The sequence below is a fragment of the Oncorhynchus masou genome, chromosome 20 (genome assembly GCF_036934945.1).
Source record: "Oncorhynchus masou masou isolate Uvic2021 chromosome 20, UVic_Omas_1.1, whole genome shotgun sequence".
Lineage (NCBI taxonomy): Eukaryota > Metazoa > Chordata > Actinopteri > Salmoniformes > Salmonidae > Oncorhynchus > Oncorhynchus masou.
In genome coordinates this window covers 10,733,315-10,751,118 of record NC_088231.1, presented here as the reverse complement: position 1 = coordinate 10,751,118, position 17,804 = coordinate 10,733,315, and the positions used below count along the sequence as shown (strand labels likewise).

General features: G+C 41.5%; 1 protein-coding gene across 4 annotated transcripts; it reads right to left on the bottom strand.

The window, feature by feature from the left end:
• Positions 1 to 902: 902 nt before the first annotated feature.
• Positions 903 to 15,305, bottom strand: LOC135506943 (uncharacterized). Of its 4 annotated transcripts, none has more exons than XR_010450579.1 (7): positions 14,837 to 15,305; positions 14,390 to 14,520; positions 12,036 to 12,197; positions 9,642 to 9,800; positions 9,410 to 9,521; positions 1,459 to 7,116; positions 903 to 1,311 (listed from the first exon to the last, which is right to left on the bottom strand). XR_010450579.1 is itself a non-coding variant. In XM_064926378.1 (6 exons), exons 1-6 carry the CDS (start codon positions 15,093 to 15,095, stop codon positions 6,155 to 6,157), a joined length of 1,785 nt encoding a protein of 594 aa, XP_064782450.1. In that variant the 5' UTR covers positions 15,096 to 15,305; the 3' UTR covers positions 903 to 6,154. The 4 variants fall into 4 exon arrangements, 1 of the variants encoding a protein (XP_064782450.1); XR_010450580.1 differs by having other exon boundaries at positions 1,512 to 7,116; XR_010450581.1 differs by having other exon boundaries at positions 903 to 1,652; positions 4,315 to 7,116.
• Positions 15,306 to 17,804: the final 2,499 nt, after the last annotated feature.

Sequence of the window (17,804 nt, the reverse complement as noted above, 5' to 3'; positions counted from 1 at the left end):
AAGGAGAGTGATGGAGTATTGCTTTAGTCTCCGGAACACAGCGCCATTGAAAGGAGAGATAACTGGGGTGGGTTTGAGTGTTAAGGTGGATCAACTGAAGTCGGGGACCCCTGTTGTCTGTGATGCATGCCGTTTGGTGGTACGCAGACCCGGTGGTGAGCGCGAGACTGAGGAGACCCTGTCTGTTGTTCAGAGTTTTGATTATGTGTGTTTTCCAGATAGTCATGCTAGGGTATATAAGTAATCCCATGAGAGAATTTGTTACAAATCCAGTAGCGTGTTTCACGTGTCAAGTTTATGGTCATGTTGCAGCAGTATGTAGTAAGGAGATTCCGAGGTGTGAGAAGTGTGCAGGAGGGGATGGGACAAAAGAGTGTGTAGTTTAATTGGAAAAAGTAGTGTGTCAATTGTGGGGGTGGCCATGTTACTGGGGATCATAAATGTCCTGTGCGAGTGAGACAAGTTGAGGATGCCAGGGTGACAGCAGTGCAAAAAGTGTCATGCTGAGGCAGTGAGGAAAGTAGAGGATGGAGGGCTAAGAGTGAGGGAGCCTGAGAGGATCCCTGTGAGTAGTAGACCAGTAGAGTGACCCAAACAGTTTGTGCTTTAGTAAGGTTGGCTTCTTGGTGTTTATTGCTATGGTCATTAATTGTACCGCACAGATGGAAATGAAATCCCAGAAGATTGAATTGGTAGTAGCAGCAGCAGAGATATTGTTGGGTATCAGAGATTTTAGTGCATAAAAACTACAGTGGGTTTTGAGAGATGGATTTCCAGCCTCCCAGGCCGACGGCCTGGTGTAGGATCTATTGGGGCCAAAGTAGTGGGAAGGTGTGTTGGGGATAGTGGTATATATACAGAACCAGTCAAAAGTTTGGACACACCTACTCATTTAAGGGTTTTCTTTATTTTTACTATTTTATACATTGTAAAATAATAGTGAAGACATCAAAACTATTAAATAACACACAGAATCATGTAGTAACCAAAAAAGTGTTGAACAAATCTAAATATATTTTATATTTGAGAATCTTCAAAGTAGCCACCCTTTGCCTCGATGACAGCTTTGCACACTCTTGGCATTCTCTCAACCAGCTTCATGAGGAATGCTTTTCCAACAGTCTTGAAGGAGTTCCCATATATGCTGAGCACTGCTTTTCCTTCACTCTGAGGTCCAACTCATCCCAAACCATCTCAATTGGGTTGAGGTTGGGTGATTGTGGAGGCCAGGTCATCTGATGCAGCACTCCATCACTCTCATTCTTGGTCAAATAGCCCTTACACAGCCTGGAGGTGTGTTGGGTCATTGTCCTGTTGAAAAACAAAAGATAGTCCCACTCAGCTTAAACCAGATGGGATGGCGTATCGCTGCAGAATGCTGTGGTAGCCACGCTGGTTAAGTGTGCCTTGAATTCTAAATAGATCACAGACAGTGTCAACAGCAAAGCACCATCACACCTCCTCCTCCATGCTTCACGGTGGGAACCACATGAGGAGATCCGTTCACCTACTCTGCGTTTCACAAAGATTTCACCACCCATGCTGTTGGTGGAGGTAACGCACCATCCTCTCTGGCACCATTCGACATCCTGTCTCATCTCGTATGTCTTGCATCATCTGTGGCATGAGAATCTATCTGCTGGAGTCAGACCCTATTGCAAAAAAAGGGAGAAGGGGAAAATTGAACCACCATCTAATCCTGCACTTATACGCTATTCCCAAAAACCCACCACCCCATCCCTCGATCCTACACCAGGCCGTTCCTGTAGATATTTTGCACTAAAATCTCTCACATCCAAATATTTATCTGCTGCTGCAACGACTACATCTACAGTGTCTTCAGGAAGTATTCATACCGCTTTACTTTTTCCACATTTTGTTGTGTTAGAGTGAGATTAACATGAATTTAATTTGATTTTTTTTGGTCTAAATCACACAAAAAAATGAGGAATGAATGAAAAAATGTAACAATAATATATATCTTGATTAGATAAGTTGTCACCCCCCTGAGTTAAAAACACCTTTGTCAGTGATTAAAGCTGTGAGTCACACCTGAACTGTACAATATTGGCCCATTATTATTTTTAAAATTCTTCAATCTCTGTCAAATTGGTTGTTGATCATTGTTAGACAGCCATTTAGACACCCGTAGATTCTCAAGACGATTTAAGTCAAAACTGTAACGAAGCCACTCAGGAACATTCAATGTTGTCTTGGTAAGCAACTCCAGTGTAGATTTGGCCTTGTGTTTGAAGTAATTGTCCTGCTGAAAGGTGAATTTGTCTCCCAGTGTATGTTGGAAAGCAGACTGAACTGGGTGTTCCTCTAGGATTTTGCCTGTGCTTAGCTGAATTCTGTTTCTGTTTAACCTAAAAAAACTCCCTAGTCCTTGCTGATGACAAGAATACCCATAACATGATGCAGCCACCACCATGCTTGAACAGTGATGTGTAATGTTGGATTTTCCCCAAACATAACACTTTGTATTCAGGACATGAAGTTAATTTCTTTGCCACATTGTTTGCCTTGCTGCAAACAGGATGCATGTTTTGGAACATTTTTATTCTGTTCAGGTTTCCTTCTTTTCAATGAGTCATTTAGGTTAGTATTGTGGAGTAATTTACAATGTTGTTGCTCCATCCTCAGTTCTCTCATATCACAACCATTAAACTCGGTAACTGTTTTAAAATCACCATTGGCCTCATGGTGAAATCCCTGAGCAGTTTCCTTCCTCTCTGACGCCTGTATCTTTGAAGTGACTGGGATTTATACACCATCCAAAGCCTAATTCATAACTCCACCATGCTCAAACGGATGTTGAGTCATTTTGTATTTATTTGTACACATCTACCAATCGTTTCCGTTCTTTGCGAGGTATTGAAAAACCACCCTGGTCTTTGTGGTTCAATCTGTGCTGAAATTCACTACTCAATTGAGAAATCTTACACATAATTGTATGTTTGGAGTACAGAGATGGGGTAGTCATTGAAAAATCATGTTAACCGTTATTATTGAACACAGAATGAATCCATGCAACTTTTGTGATCTGTTAAACGCAGTTTTATTCCTGAACTTATTTAGGATTATTTAGGCTCGTATATATCATTCCTCACTGAGTTCCCTGAATTCCTATTGGGCCTTGTAGTCATGGCAGATAATATTCACATTTTTGGTGACTTTAATATTCACATGGAATAGTCCACAGACCCACTCCAAAAGGCTTTCGGAGGCATCATCGACTCAGTTGGGTTTGTCCAACATGTCTCTGAACCTACTCACTGCCACAGTCACTCTGGACCTAGTTTTGTCCCATGGAATAAATATTGTGGATCTTAATGTTTTTCATCATAATCCTGGACTATTAGAGCACCATTTTATTACATTTGCAATCACAACACATAATCTGCTCAGACCCCAACCAAGGACAATCAAAAGTCGTACTTTAACTTCTCGGGCAACCCAAAGATTCCTAGATGCCCTTCCAGACCCCTTCCACCTACCCAGGGACGTCAGAGTACAAAAATCGGTTAACCACCTAACCAAGGAACTAAATTTAACCTTGCGTAATACTAGAGATGCAGTCACAAAAAAAAAACACAAAAAAAAACATTTGTCGAAAGAAACTAGCTCCCTGGTATACAGAAAATACCCGAGCCCTGAAGCAAGCTTCCAGAAAATTGGAACAGATATGGCTCTACAACAAACTGAAAGTCTTCTGACTAGTGTAACAGGGTTATAATTGGATGGCTTTCACTTCAGTAGTGATAAATTCATGAACTACTTTGACGAAAAGATCATGATCATTACAAATCAAATTACGGACTCATCTTTAAATCAGCGTATTTCTCCAAAGCTCAGTTGTCCTGAGTCTGCACAACACTGCCATGACCTAGGATCAAGGGAGACACTCAAGTTGTTTAATACTATATCTCTTGACACATTGAGGAAAATAGTCATGGCCTCTAATCTTTCAAGATGCATACTGGACCATATTCCAACTAAACTACTGAAAGAGCTGCTTCCTGTGTTTGGCCCTCCTATGTTGAACATAATAAACGTCTCCCAACCCACCGGATGTGTACCAAACTCACTAAAGGTGGCAGTAATCTGACCTCTCTTGAAAAAGCCAAACTTTGACCCAGAAAATATAAACTATCGGCCTATATTGAATCTCCCATCCCTCTCAAATAAATTTTAAAAAGCTGTTGCACAGCAACTCATTGCCTTTCTGAAGACAAAAAATACGAAACACTTCAGTCTGGTTTGAGATCCCATCATAACACTGAGACTGCACTCGTGACGTTGGTAAATTACCTTTTAATGGCGTCAGACCAAGGCTCTGCATCTGTCCTCGTGCTCCTAGACCTTAGTGCTGCTTTTGATACCATCGATCACCACATTCTTTTGGAGAGATTGGAAACTCAAATTGGTCTACACGGACAAGTTCTGGCCTGGTTTAGATCTTATCTGTTGGAAAGATATTAGTTTGTCTCTGTGAATGGTTTGTCCTCTGAGAAATCAAATGTACATTTTGGTGCTCCTCAAACTGACCTTAATTGCCTACCGTCTGCAAGCTGTTACTGTCTTAACGACCGTTCAACATGAGCATGTTCATTCATTTATGGTTCATTGAACAAGCATGGGAAACAGTGTTTAAACCCTTCACAATGAAGATCTGTGAAGTTAATTTGTAAAAATCAAAATATCTTTGGAAGACAGGGTCCTGAAAAATAACCTTTTTTTTTTTGCTGAGTTTATGTACACTGAACAAAAAATAAATGCAACGTGAAGTGTTGGTCCCATCTCTCATGAGTTGAAATAAAAGATTCCAGAGATTTTCCATACACACAAAAAGCTTATTTCTCTCATTCTGTGCATACATTAGTTTACATCCCTGTTAGTGAGCATTTCTCCTTAGCCAAGATAATCAATCCACCTGACAAGTGTGGCATATCAAGAAGCTGATTAAACAGTATGTTCATTACACAGGTGCACCTTGTGCTGGGGGACAATAAAAGGACACTTTAAAATGTGCAGTTTTGTCACACAACACTTGCACAGATGTCTTAAGTTGAGGGAGCGTGCAATTGGCATGCAGACTGCAGAAATATCCACCAGAACTGTTGCCCGGCAATTGAATGTTCATTTCGTTTTAGAGGATTTGGCAGTACGTCCAACCGGCCTCACAACCGCAGACCACGTGTAGCCATGCCAGCCCAGGACCAGGGTATCCGGCTTCTTCGCCTTCAGGATAGTCTGAGGGGGTGCTGAGGAGTATTTTCTGTATGTAATAAAGCCCTTTTGTGTGGATAAACTCATTCTGACTGGCTGGGCCTATGCCCTCCAAGGTCCACCCATGGCTGCACCCCTGCCCAGTCATGTGAATCCATAGATTAGGGCCTAATTCATTTATTTCAATTGACTGATTTCTATAACTCAAGTAAAATCTTTTAAATTGTTGCATTTTATATTTTTGTTCAGTGTATAAATGACTGTGAACACTTGCTCTTTCCATGACAGACTAACTAGGTGAAGGAAATATGATCTGTTATTGTCGTCACATCAATCAGTGTAGATGAAGGGGAGAAGACTGGTTAAAGGAGGATTTTTAACCTTGAGACAGTTGAGTCATGGATCGTGTATGTGTGCCATTCAGAGGGTGAATGGGCAAGTCAAAATATTTAAGTGCTTTTGAACGGGGTATCGTATTAGGTGCCGGGCGCAACAGTTTGTGTCAAGAACCGCAATGCTACTGGGTTTTTCACGCTCAACAGTTTCCCATATGTATCAAGTATGGTCCACCAGCCAAAGAACAGACAATTTGACACGACTGTGAGAAGCATTGGAGTCAATACGGACCAGCATCCCGGTGGAATGCTTTCGACACTTTGTAGAGTCCATGCCCCCTACGTATTGAGGCTGTTCTGAGGGCAAAATGGGGGATGCAAATAAATATTTGGAAGGTATTCTAAATGTTTTGTACACTCACAATGTCTGGATGCAATATTCTACCGAGGAATATTCAACACTGAAATCTGTCATTCCAAATGCATCTGTGGATCTTTTCTGCTGACAATGAAAATTATTATTTCTCTTTAATGCTGGGTTTAATCTAAACTTCAGAAGGTATTGAGTGATACGGTTCCTTTCTATGTCATAGAGTGGAATGGTCTTTCTGCTGGTGTATCCTGAGGTTGCTCCTCTCTGAGAACCTCTTCCTGCATTGCGTACAGGCGAACGGCCTCTCTCCCGTGTGGACCTTCAGGTGCCTATTCAGCTGGTGCTTGCGGGAGAACCTCTTCTCACACTGGGGGCAGCTATATGGTTTCTCCCCGGTGTGGACCCTCTGGTGCCTCTTCAGGTCACCAGTCTGAGCGAAGCACATGTGACACTGGGTACAGCTGAAGGGTTTTACCCCTGTGTGGACCCTCTGGTGGATCTGCACCTGTTTAGGGAAACTGAAGGCTTTCCCACAGAAAGGACACGGGAAGCGCTTCTCTTTGCCACCAGATCGACTGACCGCATTAATACTACTACTGTCATTTGTCAATGGGCTTGTGTACCCATTTAGTGTTGAGGCACTATTGCCTGAGGTCTGGTTTAACATTAGGAGAGTGTGAGGAGGATGAAGGCCAGGAAGTGTCTGTGTTGTCGCAGGGTCCATGTTCCAGTTGAGAGATCCTATAGAAGGCAGGCTGAAGGCAGCACCTGTTAGGGGAGTAACCTGAGACGCCATCAGTCTCTCTGAATCACAACTATAGGAGCAGGACGGCGCATCACTAGCTGAGTCTGTGTCTGTTCTCTCCAGCTGCATACGGACACTTCTCTGTCCCCGTGGAGCAAATCTACACCTCCCCCTGGTCTCAGCCAGTCTGTTGTCATGGAGACTAAGTTCGTATGTTGTTTTGTGTTCCACTGTCTGTTTCTGGTTGTGGTTAACAGTGTTGTTCACCAGCCCAGAGTTGAGGACGCTGTCCCATCCACTGTCTTCCACTATGTTGCCTCTTGTCCTGGCCTGCTCAGTGATGTTGTCCCCTGGGCCCTTGGCTGCACCCGTCTGAGTTTGGGAATCCAAGATGGCCACCCAGTCTCCTCTCTTAGCCTCCAGCCAACCACCTGCAGGAAGAGGTTAAAAAAATTACTCTACAAACATGGCAGAGAACTCTACATATGGAGATTAAGTCAATTACCTGGTCAAGTTCATACATTATAATGTGTGTTTTTGTATGTAAACATAAGTTGTATTGATTTAATTTTATGAATGACTAAAAAAAGAATAGCCAGGCGCATCAATATTCACATTGAGGTATATTTATTAGCAGTGACTACTTTTTGACCATAGCCGTGATGGCATTCTATTCACTCGAATTATGCTAAATTCTCGGAGTAAATCGTCTAACATTTGAGCCGTATGGTAGATGTTTTTCTGCTGTAAATCATTATTGAATTGACATTTTATTAAACCATGAAAGAAAAAAATAATTGTATGGGTGAACATGTCATGCCAAATAGTGTCCTGCAGCATCACAATGGGATTCCATGAGTTCTAGCTTCCACTGCTAGGGCTGTTACTCGAACTTGCAAAATTTTGACCGGCATACAATAGCATGCTATTGTTTTTCTGATGTCATGTACTTATAAACCTTGAATGAAAAAAATTGTGAACACCCAATATTATGTTCGAATATGTACATAATAAAAAATACTGAGCTATATTATATGCTCAAAAAAATGGGGAAATTATATCATTTTATAATAACACAATCGATCAAAGATTTTGTTTACAAGTAATAAAAAAAAATCTTATAGGCGTTTTCAATACTCCAGCACCCTCCCCTTGCGAGGATAACGACAGAGATTTTTTCTAAAATTATTTATGAGATGGGAGAACACATTGGGAATGATCATAGACCATTATTCCATACAGAATCTTTCCAGATCCTTGATATCCTTTGTGCTTATGGACTGCCCTCTTCAATTCAAACCACAGGTTTTCAATGGGGTTGAAATCTGGAGACTGAAATGGCCATTGCAAAATGTTTATTTTGTGGTCCATTAACCATTTTTTTGTGGATTTTCATGTGTGCTTGAGGTTATTGTCTTGCTGGAAGATCCACTTACAGATCCTGGCAGAGGCAACAAGGTTTTTGGCAAAAAAGGTTAATGATGCCGTTGATCTTAACAGGGGCCCCAGGACCAAAGGAAGCTAAATACTAGAGGTCGACCGATTTATCATTTTTCAACGCCAATACCGATTTATTGGAGGACCAAAAAAAAACTATACCGATTTAAATCGACCAATTTTTTTACATTTTTTAAAATTTGTAATAATGACAATTACAACAATACTGAATGAACACTTATTTTAACTTAATACATCAATAAAATCAATTTAACCTCAAGTAAATAATGAAACATGTTCAATTTGGTTTAAATAATGCAAAAACAAAGTGTTGGAGAAGAACGTAAAAGTGCAATATGTGCTATGTAAGAAAGCTAACGTTTCAGTTCCTTGCTCAGAACATGAGAACATAAGAAAGCTGGTGGTTCCTTTTAACATGAGTCTTCAATATTCCCAGGTAAGAAGTTTTAGGTTGTAGTTATTATAGGAATTATAGGACTATTTCCCTCTATACTATTTGTATTTCAGTAACCCTTGACTACCTCAGTCAGATACTTGTATGCTTGTATGCTCAGATTATATGCAACACAGGAGACGCTAGATAATATCTAGTAATATCATCAACCATGTGTAGTTAACTAGTGATTATGATTGATTTGTTTTTTTATAAGATAAGTTTAATGCTAGCTAGCAACTTACCTTGGCTTACTGCATTTGCGTAACAGGCAGCCTCCTTGTGGAGTGCAATGAGAGAGAGGCAGGTCGTTATTGCGTTGGACTAGTTAACTAAGGTTGCAAGATTGGATCCACCGAGCTGACAAGGTGAACATTTGTCATTCTGCCCCTGAACAAGGCAGTTAACCCACCGTTGCTAGGTCGTCATTGAAAATAAGAATGTGTTCTTAACTGACTTGCCTAGTTAAACGAAGGTTAAAAAAAATAACATTTAATAATAATAATAATTATTTTTTAATCTGCGCCCAAAAATACCGATTTCCGATTGTTATGAAAACTTGAAATCGGTTCTAATTAATTGGTCGAACTCTACTAAATACCCCCATAACATCAAAGATCCACCATCATATGCTTCTGTTTTTCGACACCAAACCCACCGCTGGTGTGCGTGGCCAAAGAGCTCTATTTTCATGTCATCTGACCACAGCACTTTCTGGAGTTTGCTAAATGGGATTAGTACTTGGATTGAAACCGGTACTATGAGGAACTAGCGTCTCGTAGGAGTGACACCACCTGGCGAAAGACAATGTGCTATATGTATTTCTCCCTTACCTTGCCCACCCATCTTTAGTCCACTCAGCAGGTCAATGCTCTCTGGTCGGTCTTCTACTGCCTCCTCTTTGACTAGCAGCAGATCAGGCATCCCATCCTCCATGTCTACTGACTAAGAGATACAGTGAGGATGTTGGGTCAAGAAATATGATATGAGCACCCTGCTATGGAGAGGCTTTGTGGATACGAGACCTGACCTAATACCATTCAGACAGTAGTTCAGTGGGCTCACCTCAGGGAGACTGTGTGTGGTCCTGTGCTGCTCAGCTGGTTCCTCTGTGTGTTCAAGAGGTGTAGTCTGGTTGTCCTCCATGACCATAGTCTCCTCAGGGTTCCCCAGACCCTCCTCACTGCCCTCCTCCTTCACCAGCAGCACCTCTGGACCCTCCTCCTGGAAGAGAGAGGTGATGCAGACATATACTCCCTCAGGTATGTACACACAGATAATAAACACACTTTCAACATGGAGTGTTTACCCATCCCCACTACATTGGAGTCCTGTACTGTAGTTACAGAATGACTTCATTGCTGTTAAACCCATCATGGTGGACATAAATATGTTGTGGATAAATGAGTCAGCTATGATAGGTTAGTCAGGTTTGTCTAGGTTTGTCTGACTTATGTTGATGTGTACAGTAGGTGTTTGTTGGTGTGTGGGTATGTGTAGGTAGATGTAGTAAGTGTATATTGGTTATAACTTCTGTCGGTGTATGGAGAAAAATGTATACTAAAGAGTTTCAATGAAAGTCTTACAAAATGGGACTTTTCATTATGTTTATTAAACAAATCAGTTTTAAATACACCATGAAAACCACAGGTTGAGTCAGCATGAACTTATTCAAATTAAGTAGTTGAATGGAATAATGAAACTGAACATCATATAGGCTACACTGTAAAAACACTATGTAACAGACTTTTTAGGCATATACATTAAGTGTACAAAACATTAGGAACACCTTCCTAATATAGGAGTTGCATCACCCTCATTTTGCCCTCAGAACAGCCTCAATTCGTCGGGGAATGGAGTCTAAAAGGTGGCGAAAGCGTTCCACAGGGACACTGGCCCATGTTGACTCCAATGCTTCCCATGTACAGGAAACTGTTGAGCTTCTTTTGTCGTACCCAGCAGCGTTGCAGTTCTTGACACACTCAATCCGGTGTACCTGGCACATACGACCATACCCCGTTCAAAGTCACTTAAATCTTTTGTCGTGCCCGTTCACCCTCTGAATGGCACACATGCACAATCCATGTCTCAATTGTCTCAAGGCTTAAAAATCCTTCTTTAACCAGTCTCCTCCTCTTCATCTACACTGATTTGAAATGAATTTAACAAGTTATATTAATAAAGGATCGTAGCTTTCACCTGGATTCACCTGGTCAGTCTTATGGAAAGAGCAGGTGTTTAATGTTTTGTACACTCAGTGTATATACCTTATATCACAATGTCTGGATGCAATATTTAACATTGAAATGTGCTACTCTCGTTATTTAAAATGTATCTGTGGATATTTTCTGCCAACAACAATGACAATTATACTTTGTCTTTTAATGCAGGGTTTGATCTAAATGTCAGAAGCTATCGAGTGGGATGGTTTTTCTGCTGACGTATCCTGAGGTATCTCCTCTGAGAACCTCTTCCAGCAGTGCGTACAGGCAAAGGGCCTCTCTACCGTGTGGACCTTCAGGTGCATCTTCAACTGGTGCGAGAACCTCTTCACACACTGGGGGCCGGGTTCCCCCCTGTGTGGACCCTCTGGTGCCTTTTCAGGTTGAATGAGTGGGAGAAACTGACCCGGCAAAGGTGGCAGCTGAACGGTTTCTCCCCTGTGTGGACCCTCTGGTGCCTCTTCAGGTTTCCAGCCTCAGCGAAGCGCATATGACACTGGGTACAGCTGAAGGGTTTCTCCCCTGTGTGGACCCTCTGGTGCATCTCCACCTTCTGGATGCAGCTGAAGCCTTTGTTACAGAACATGCAGAGGAACCGTTTCGCTTTACTATTGCCTGACGTTGCGGCCCCTCCCTGGGCCCGAGTCCTGTCGTTTGAGTTCAATACCTGATCAAAAAGGACACGGCCATGCGAATCACAAGGCCCCAACAACTTGGACACTGGGTCGCATTCCCTTAACATGTGTAAAGGGGAGTGGGTCCCGACATTTACATTTGTCTCTAAGCTTTCCCTGTAGTCTAAGAATTGACCGGTGTTGCCCTGTGAGTGTCGTTCTCCTAAGTGAGTTACGTCTGGATTCCATGTCAGAGGAGCATCACCCTCCACTTTCACAGTCATCTCATCTAAGACCAGACCCTCCCCTTTCTTATCTAGGCACCCATCAGAGTATACACTACTACTGTACTGATTCCAGTCCCCTCTCATTGCATTAGTCTGTTTATCTAGACCCACAGGCATGTCACCAGGTATCATCTCTGTAACATATGAACAGGATGGATCATTTCCAGTCTGTAACGCGACACCTGAGTCCCGGTGGGACAGAACCGTCCTCGGGCTCAGGTTACCGTGAAGTAGATACTCTGAGCGGGGGGGAGGAGGACAGCCCAGTTGCTCCAGCACCGCTAAAGTCTTTGTATCTGTCTCTGACTTGAGGACGGTGTTCGGCGTTCCACTGACCTCCGTGACGCTGCGTCGGCTCCTGGGCTGCACTGAGGTGGTGGTGTGGTCCTCCGTGGCTACAGGGGGTGCCACTCCAGTCTGGTTCTCTCTGCTGTGTTGTGGGTCCTCCTCTCCTTCAGACCTTTCCAGCTTGACCCCAGGACCTGCAGCATCTGCAGACTGACACAAGGAGAGAAGGTTATTATGATAGTCCTGCCTACTTCCTGTTTCCTGTTTCCAGTCCCATATGGTTTTTGAACGGGCTTCAAGCTTATATCATCAAATTCATGAAAACGCGGTCCTAAGATATATAAAATGATATTCGTATTCATTTGATCAAATCCAAAGACACATTGGCAAAAGTTAGTCTCATTTGAACTACAACTCAGCAGCCTTGTTAATATTCTTGCGTGAGTTGAGGACTCACAGGACAATAAAACCCTGTGTTAGTCGGTTTTATGTCTTTTATATTAACTTACACTGGAACCTTTTAACTGAACGTTGCCAGCCAGTACTTTTTAAAAAGGCAACAAAGAAAAAAGGGTTTTAGACAGGCAAACTGTTGAAAGACAAAGACTTGTACAGCTGGTGGGAGTTGTAGTTCTAATTAAACAGTTCTAACTTTTCGGCTTTGTGCTTCTTGACCGTCAAATAAGTTGAAAACCGGTACATGGTAACTAAATTCACTCGGAAACACAGTCATATATGACTGTTTTTTAATGAAATTCACAATGCAAATTATTAACCTACAAAACGAGGAACAAGAAAGTACAACTTTCATGGTGCATTAGGCAACAATGGGCTTGTTTGAGTGGTAAGAAACCCACTAGACATAAGTCGAGGAGTGAAATTGGGAGGTGCATCTGCCACAGCCAAAAGTCAGGCACTGTAGTGGTTTTCCAACAAGGCCCAGATTAACATGGCAGTGTCCAAATAGCTGCTATTGTTTATAAAAGTTTGTCTGTATGAATGTCAAAATAAACTTTTATATATCCCCATATCACACACTCAAACTGGAAACATAACACGTGTACAATTAGAGACGTCTCACATCACTTTACATTTTGTACCTTTGAAATGTCACAAACTTAGTTCCTTTTTCAGCCACATATTTGGCCACATTTGCATGGGTCAAACAAAAACACCCCAATGATTGCTTGACAAATAGCGCCTCCCACAATGTATGTGACGGCTTCATGGCGACTTGAAGTAGAGAGGAAGAGGCAACGCTAAAGGGATAAGTGGGCATACAATCTCTTCTCCAGGAGGTGGTGTTTCTTTTTTTGCTCACTAAGTGTAGAGTTCTTATATGGAGTTTAATGCGTGTCGAATTTGGTTAACAAAAACTGCTATGCCTTATTTGCTACATGTGGCTTATTTGATTGAATAGAATTGTTGTAATAGGTTTTGAGTGTACTGATATACACTGAACAAACGCAACATGGAAAGTGTTGGTCCCATGTTCCATGAGCTGAAATAAAATATCCCAGAAATGTTCCATACACACACAAAGCTTCTTTCTCTCAAATGTGTTTACATCCCTGTTAGTGAGCATTTCTCCTTAGCCAAAATAATCCATCCTCTTGACTGGTGTCATTGCACAGGTTCACCTTGTGCTGGGGACAATAAACGGCCACTAAAATGTGCAGTTGTCACAATGCCACTGATGACTCAAGGTTTGAGAGAGTATGCAATTGGCATGCTGACTGCAGGAATGTCCAACAGAGCTGTTGCCAGAGAATTAAATGTTCATTTCTCTACCATAAACCACCTCCAACGTTGTTTTAGAGAATTTGGTAGTACATCTAACCAGCCTCACAACCGCAGACCATGTGTATGGCGTCGTGAGGTGAGTGGTTTGCTGTCAATGTTGTGAACAAAGTGCCCCATGGTGGGGTTATTATATGGGCAGGCATAATCGACGGACAACGAACACTATTGCATTTAATTGATGGCAATTTGAATGCACAAAGATTGTCATGAGATCCCGAGGCCCATTTTTTATTAGAGGTATCTGTGACCAGATCTGTATTTCCAGTTGTGAAATCCATAGATTAGAAATTTCAGGGATCATTTATTTCAGCTCATGAAACATGGAACTAACAGTTTGTGTTGCATTTATATTTTTGTTCAGTGTAAATATTATTGGCAACAGAATAAATAATGCTGTAATTGTTAATTGTACACCCAATGTAGGCTACTGACCCTTCAGAATTTGATAATGTCATAGGGAAGTCACAAGCTCCCCTATGGCAGATAAATAAGGATGTCTATGTAAACAAGTGAATAGCTGAGGGGAGCCTTTCTGAAATAAACTGGCCACATTTGATTTACATAGTAAGTAATTTTTTATGCAACACTATTACACTAACTTCTATCACGATAACATGCTGGGTTGAGGTTCCACTCCCCTCATCAACAGTGATTGGTTGGTCATCTCTCCATCTATTTTGTCCTGTTGGCTTCACAACACTCCTGTGGCCTCCAGTGAGATGTCCTTCACCTGAGAGAATGATTGAGGGAAAAGAGGTGCTGGTTAGCTACTGTCAATGCTAATTGGTATATTGTACACTATTGACAAGAATGTAAGGTAACTTCTCATAACTTCTTAATATACTATTTATCGATTGACGTATGATCCATGCATCATACTGTTTTCATTGAGTAAATAGAAAATGCAGTAAATCAAGTATCTGGCTAGAATGCACACTATTCAAAAACTGACCAATACCCAATTCTGGGTAACATATAAACACGTGTACAGAAAGGAAAGGGGAGACTGGCACTAAGCTATCTATGAACTGCGGCGGGAAACGTACCTCTTACTATGCTTCTGTATCGGTCAAGGATTTTGACACTGCTGGGACGACTGGGTAGTATGCGTTCCCGTGACACCTTCAGTTCAAGTAGCTGCAATTTCCTCCGTAATGTCCTGTTTTCTTTCTGGCTTTGAGAAATTTCCAAACGAAACTCTGCATAGTCGTCGTCTACGAGTTTACAAATCTCTGCCACGGCTGCATTTGCTAGCACCTCCATGATAGATGCTATTTGAGTGTGAAAAACCATACAGTTAGCCATTGTTAGCTAACGTTTTCCGCTAGCTAGCGTTACCTAGCTAGATAACATACATAAAACCAAGTCCTCTATCCAACGCGAATTAAAGACTACATGGGCTAAATATGTGCTGCGGTGCGGTTAAATGTATAATATTTTGAGTTCCATGGTGTTAAATAACAACAATTAAAAAAACGTTAACGTGGAAATGTTCATTGTTCACTTCCGTTTACACGGAAGAGAAACTGCGTCATAGCTCAAAGGGTGTGGTTAAATGAAAAGGGTACGCTCGCTGGTCGTGTGTGGTTCAGCTGTTTGTTCAGCCGCACCCCCAATTGCTAATAACTTATCTGCCACCGCCCGACTATATGTGATAAAGTGAAAATCGGAGGCCTGCACCCGACCCTAACCCGCAAATATGAAAAGGTGGCGAAACGATTTTGACAGGGGCTGCATTTTTTTGTTGCCTAATTTAGACCTGTTTCTACTTATAACTTCCGACATTTTGGTAGGGTATTTGTTAGTCAACGTATGATGTACATGTAGCTTGTCATATTACAATCATTTCGCAACACCCACAATAACTGCTAAAAATGTGTATTTGACCGAAACTTGATTTTGATATGTTGCCCTAGAAGACGAAATAAACCCTTGCTCAACAGAATGTCATAAATGATGGAATCAATGGGTGAATTTTTCACTGACATCTCTGCTTCATTCGCTGAGCAAAGCCCAGTAAGAAAATGAAAAATCAAAAAGATTTTCTGTGCAAAATTTCCAAATGACACGCGGTTGTAAGGAAATGGAAACATGTGAAAACGACCAACATGTTTCTAATAAGACTTCCGTTCGGCTTGGATGCATATTTTTGATGTGATTTACTTGGATCCACATTAGCCAACGCCAATGGCGACAGCGAGTCTTAATGGGGTCCGACACAGGGAAAAATACATTAGACAAGTATTAACAGTTGACATAGGTTTAAAAACATTAACATGTAGTGTGTGCGTCTATCAGTTACACATACATGTCAATACAACAAGTAGGTCACATAGGGATGAGGCGTTGTGCCGTGAGGTGTTGCTTTATTTGTTTTTTGAAACACGTGTTAAGTCCTATCAGCTTTTATGATGCAAAAAAAAACACCTCTACAGACAATATTTAACTATATTTCTCCATTCCGGTTCCAAAGTCAAAATGTAATTTGATGTATAATTTTACTGCAAGAAATGCTTAATTGTGTAGGAGTTAATATGCAGTGCCTTAGACCAGAGCATTTCTCCTTTGCCAAGATAATCCATCCATCGTGCTGACTGTAGGAATGTCCACCAGAGCTGTTGCCAGAGAATTGAATAATAATTTCTCTACCATAAACTGCCTCCAACGGTGTTTTAGAGAATTTTGCATCACGTCCAACAGGCCTTACGAAGGCAGCCCATGTGTAACCATGGCAGCCCAGGACCTCAACATCCAGTTTCTTCACCTATGGAATAGTCTGAGGGTGGGTGCTGAGGAATATTTATGTCTGTAACAAAGCCCTTTTGCGGGGGAAAACTTAGTTGATTGGCTGGGCCTGGGCCTGGCTCCACCCATGGCTGCCTCCCTGCCCAGTCATGTGAAAACCATAGATTAGGGTCTAATGAATTCATTTAAATTGACTGATTTCCTTATATGAACTGTAACTCAGTAAAATATTTTTTACTGAAATTGTGGCTTGTTGCAGTTATATTTTTGTCCTGTATATTAACTTGGGTCCAGCCCGAAGCCCGTGCTAGCAATATTGTATAAAATATTTGGGGCCCTTGGAGTTTCTTGAGCCAATGAGCTTGAGACAGACACAGCTGTAGGCTATTTGAGCAAGGGATAAGAAGTAATCAAGTAGGCCTATTTTATCACGTTTCCACTGGATCAGAGAATGACATTTTAACCTTTCACGGCTGAGTTGTTATCTAAAGGGAGAGAGCTGTTTTTTTTCAAATACATTGAAGAACTATTGTCTTTCTCAGTCGATGTAAAAACAGACTTTTTTTGCTTGCTGTTTGAGGTGAATGAAACATTGCTTTAAGAAGCTCCACGGGTCAGTAGTGGTGGTGCTTTAATTAAGCCAATCAGAAATACTATCAGATCCATAAATAGGCACATTCATATGTCTACATTTGCCGCAGCCCAAAGGCCTCGGCCTAGTTCCATGTTTAATCAGGTGCACGTCCTTTCTCAACATTGACAGGAGCGCTCCAAGACAATGACTAAATTGACAAAACCTGTGAATGGAATGAAATAAACTAAACTTGTTTCTCACAAGCATAGTAATAGGTTGTGCACTCTGCAAACAACGTGTCCACTCCGATAATGAGACCGTAAAAGACTGGAATAATAATATAGGCTATTGAATGTATTAACATAAATTACCGTAACCAAACAAACATTGTAGATTAGAAATTCTAGCAATTAACGGTAAATGTACTACTGCAATGGGGAATTGAAATACGCAAACAATGTATACAATTTAGTTATGAAACAATGATTGTGCACAAATTTGCAGGAGAGAGCGCATTGTGCATCTTAGCCACACCCCTTCTTCTTGGACTGTGCCATCCCCCGGGCCTCCGCATTAGTCAACAGAGATGGGTGCGAATAAGACCGGTGTCTTGTGTGCCTATAAAAAATATATATATTTGCTACTGCTCTACAAAAATAATATTTGATGACCAACAGCCTATCGACCAAACAATT

Bases quoted from the DNA above. Each gene is read 5' to 3' on its own strand.
- LOC135506943 (XM_064926378.1), bottom strand. From the start codon at position 15,095: ATGGCTAACTGTATGGTTTTTCACACTCAAATAGCATCTATCATGGAG. The intron at 14,521-14,836 runs GTACGTTTCCCG...TCATTCTCTCAG, and splicing joins ATACAGAAGCATAGTAAGAG to GTGAAGGACATCTCACTGGA. The intron at 7,117-9,409 runs GTAAGGGAGAAA...CTCTTCCTGCAG, and splicing joins ACTAAAGATGGGTGGGCAAG to GTGGTTGGCTGGAGGCTAAG.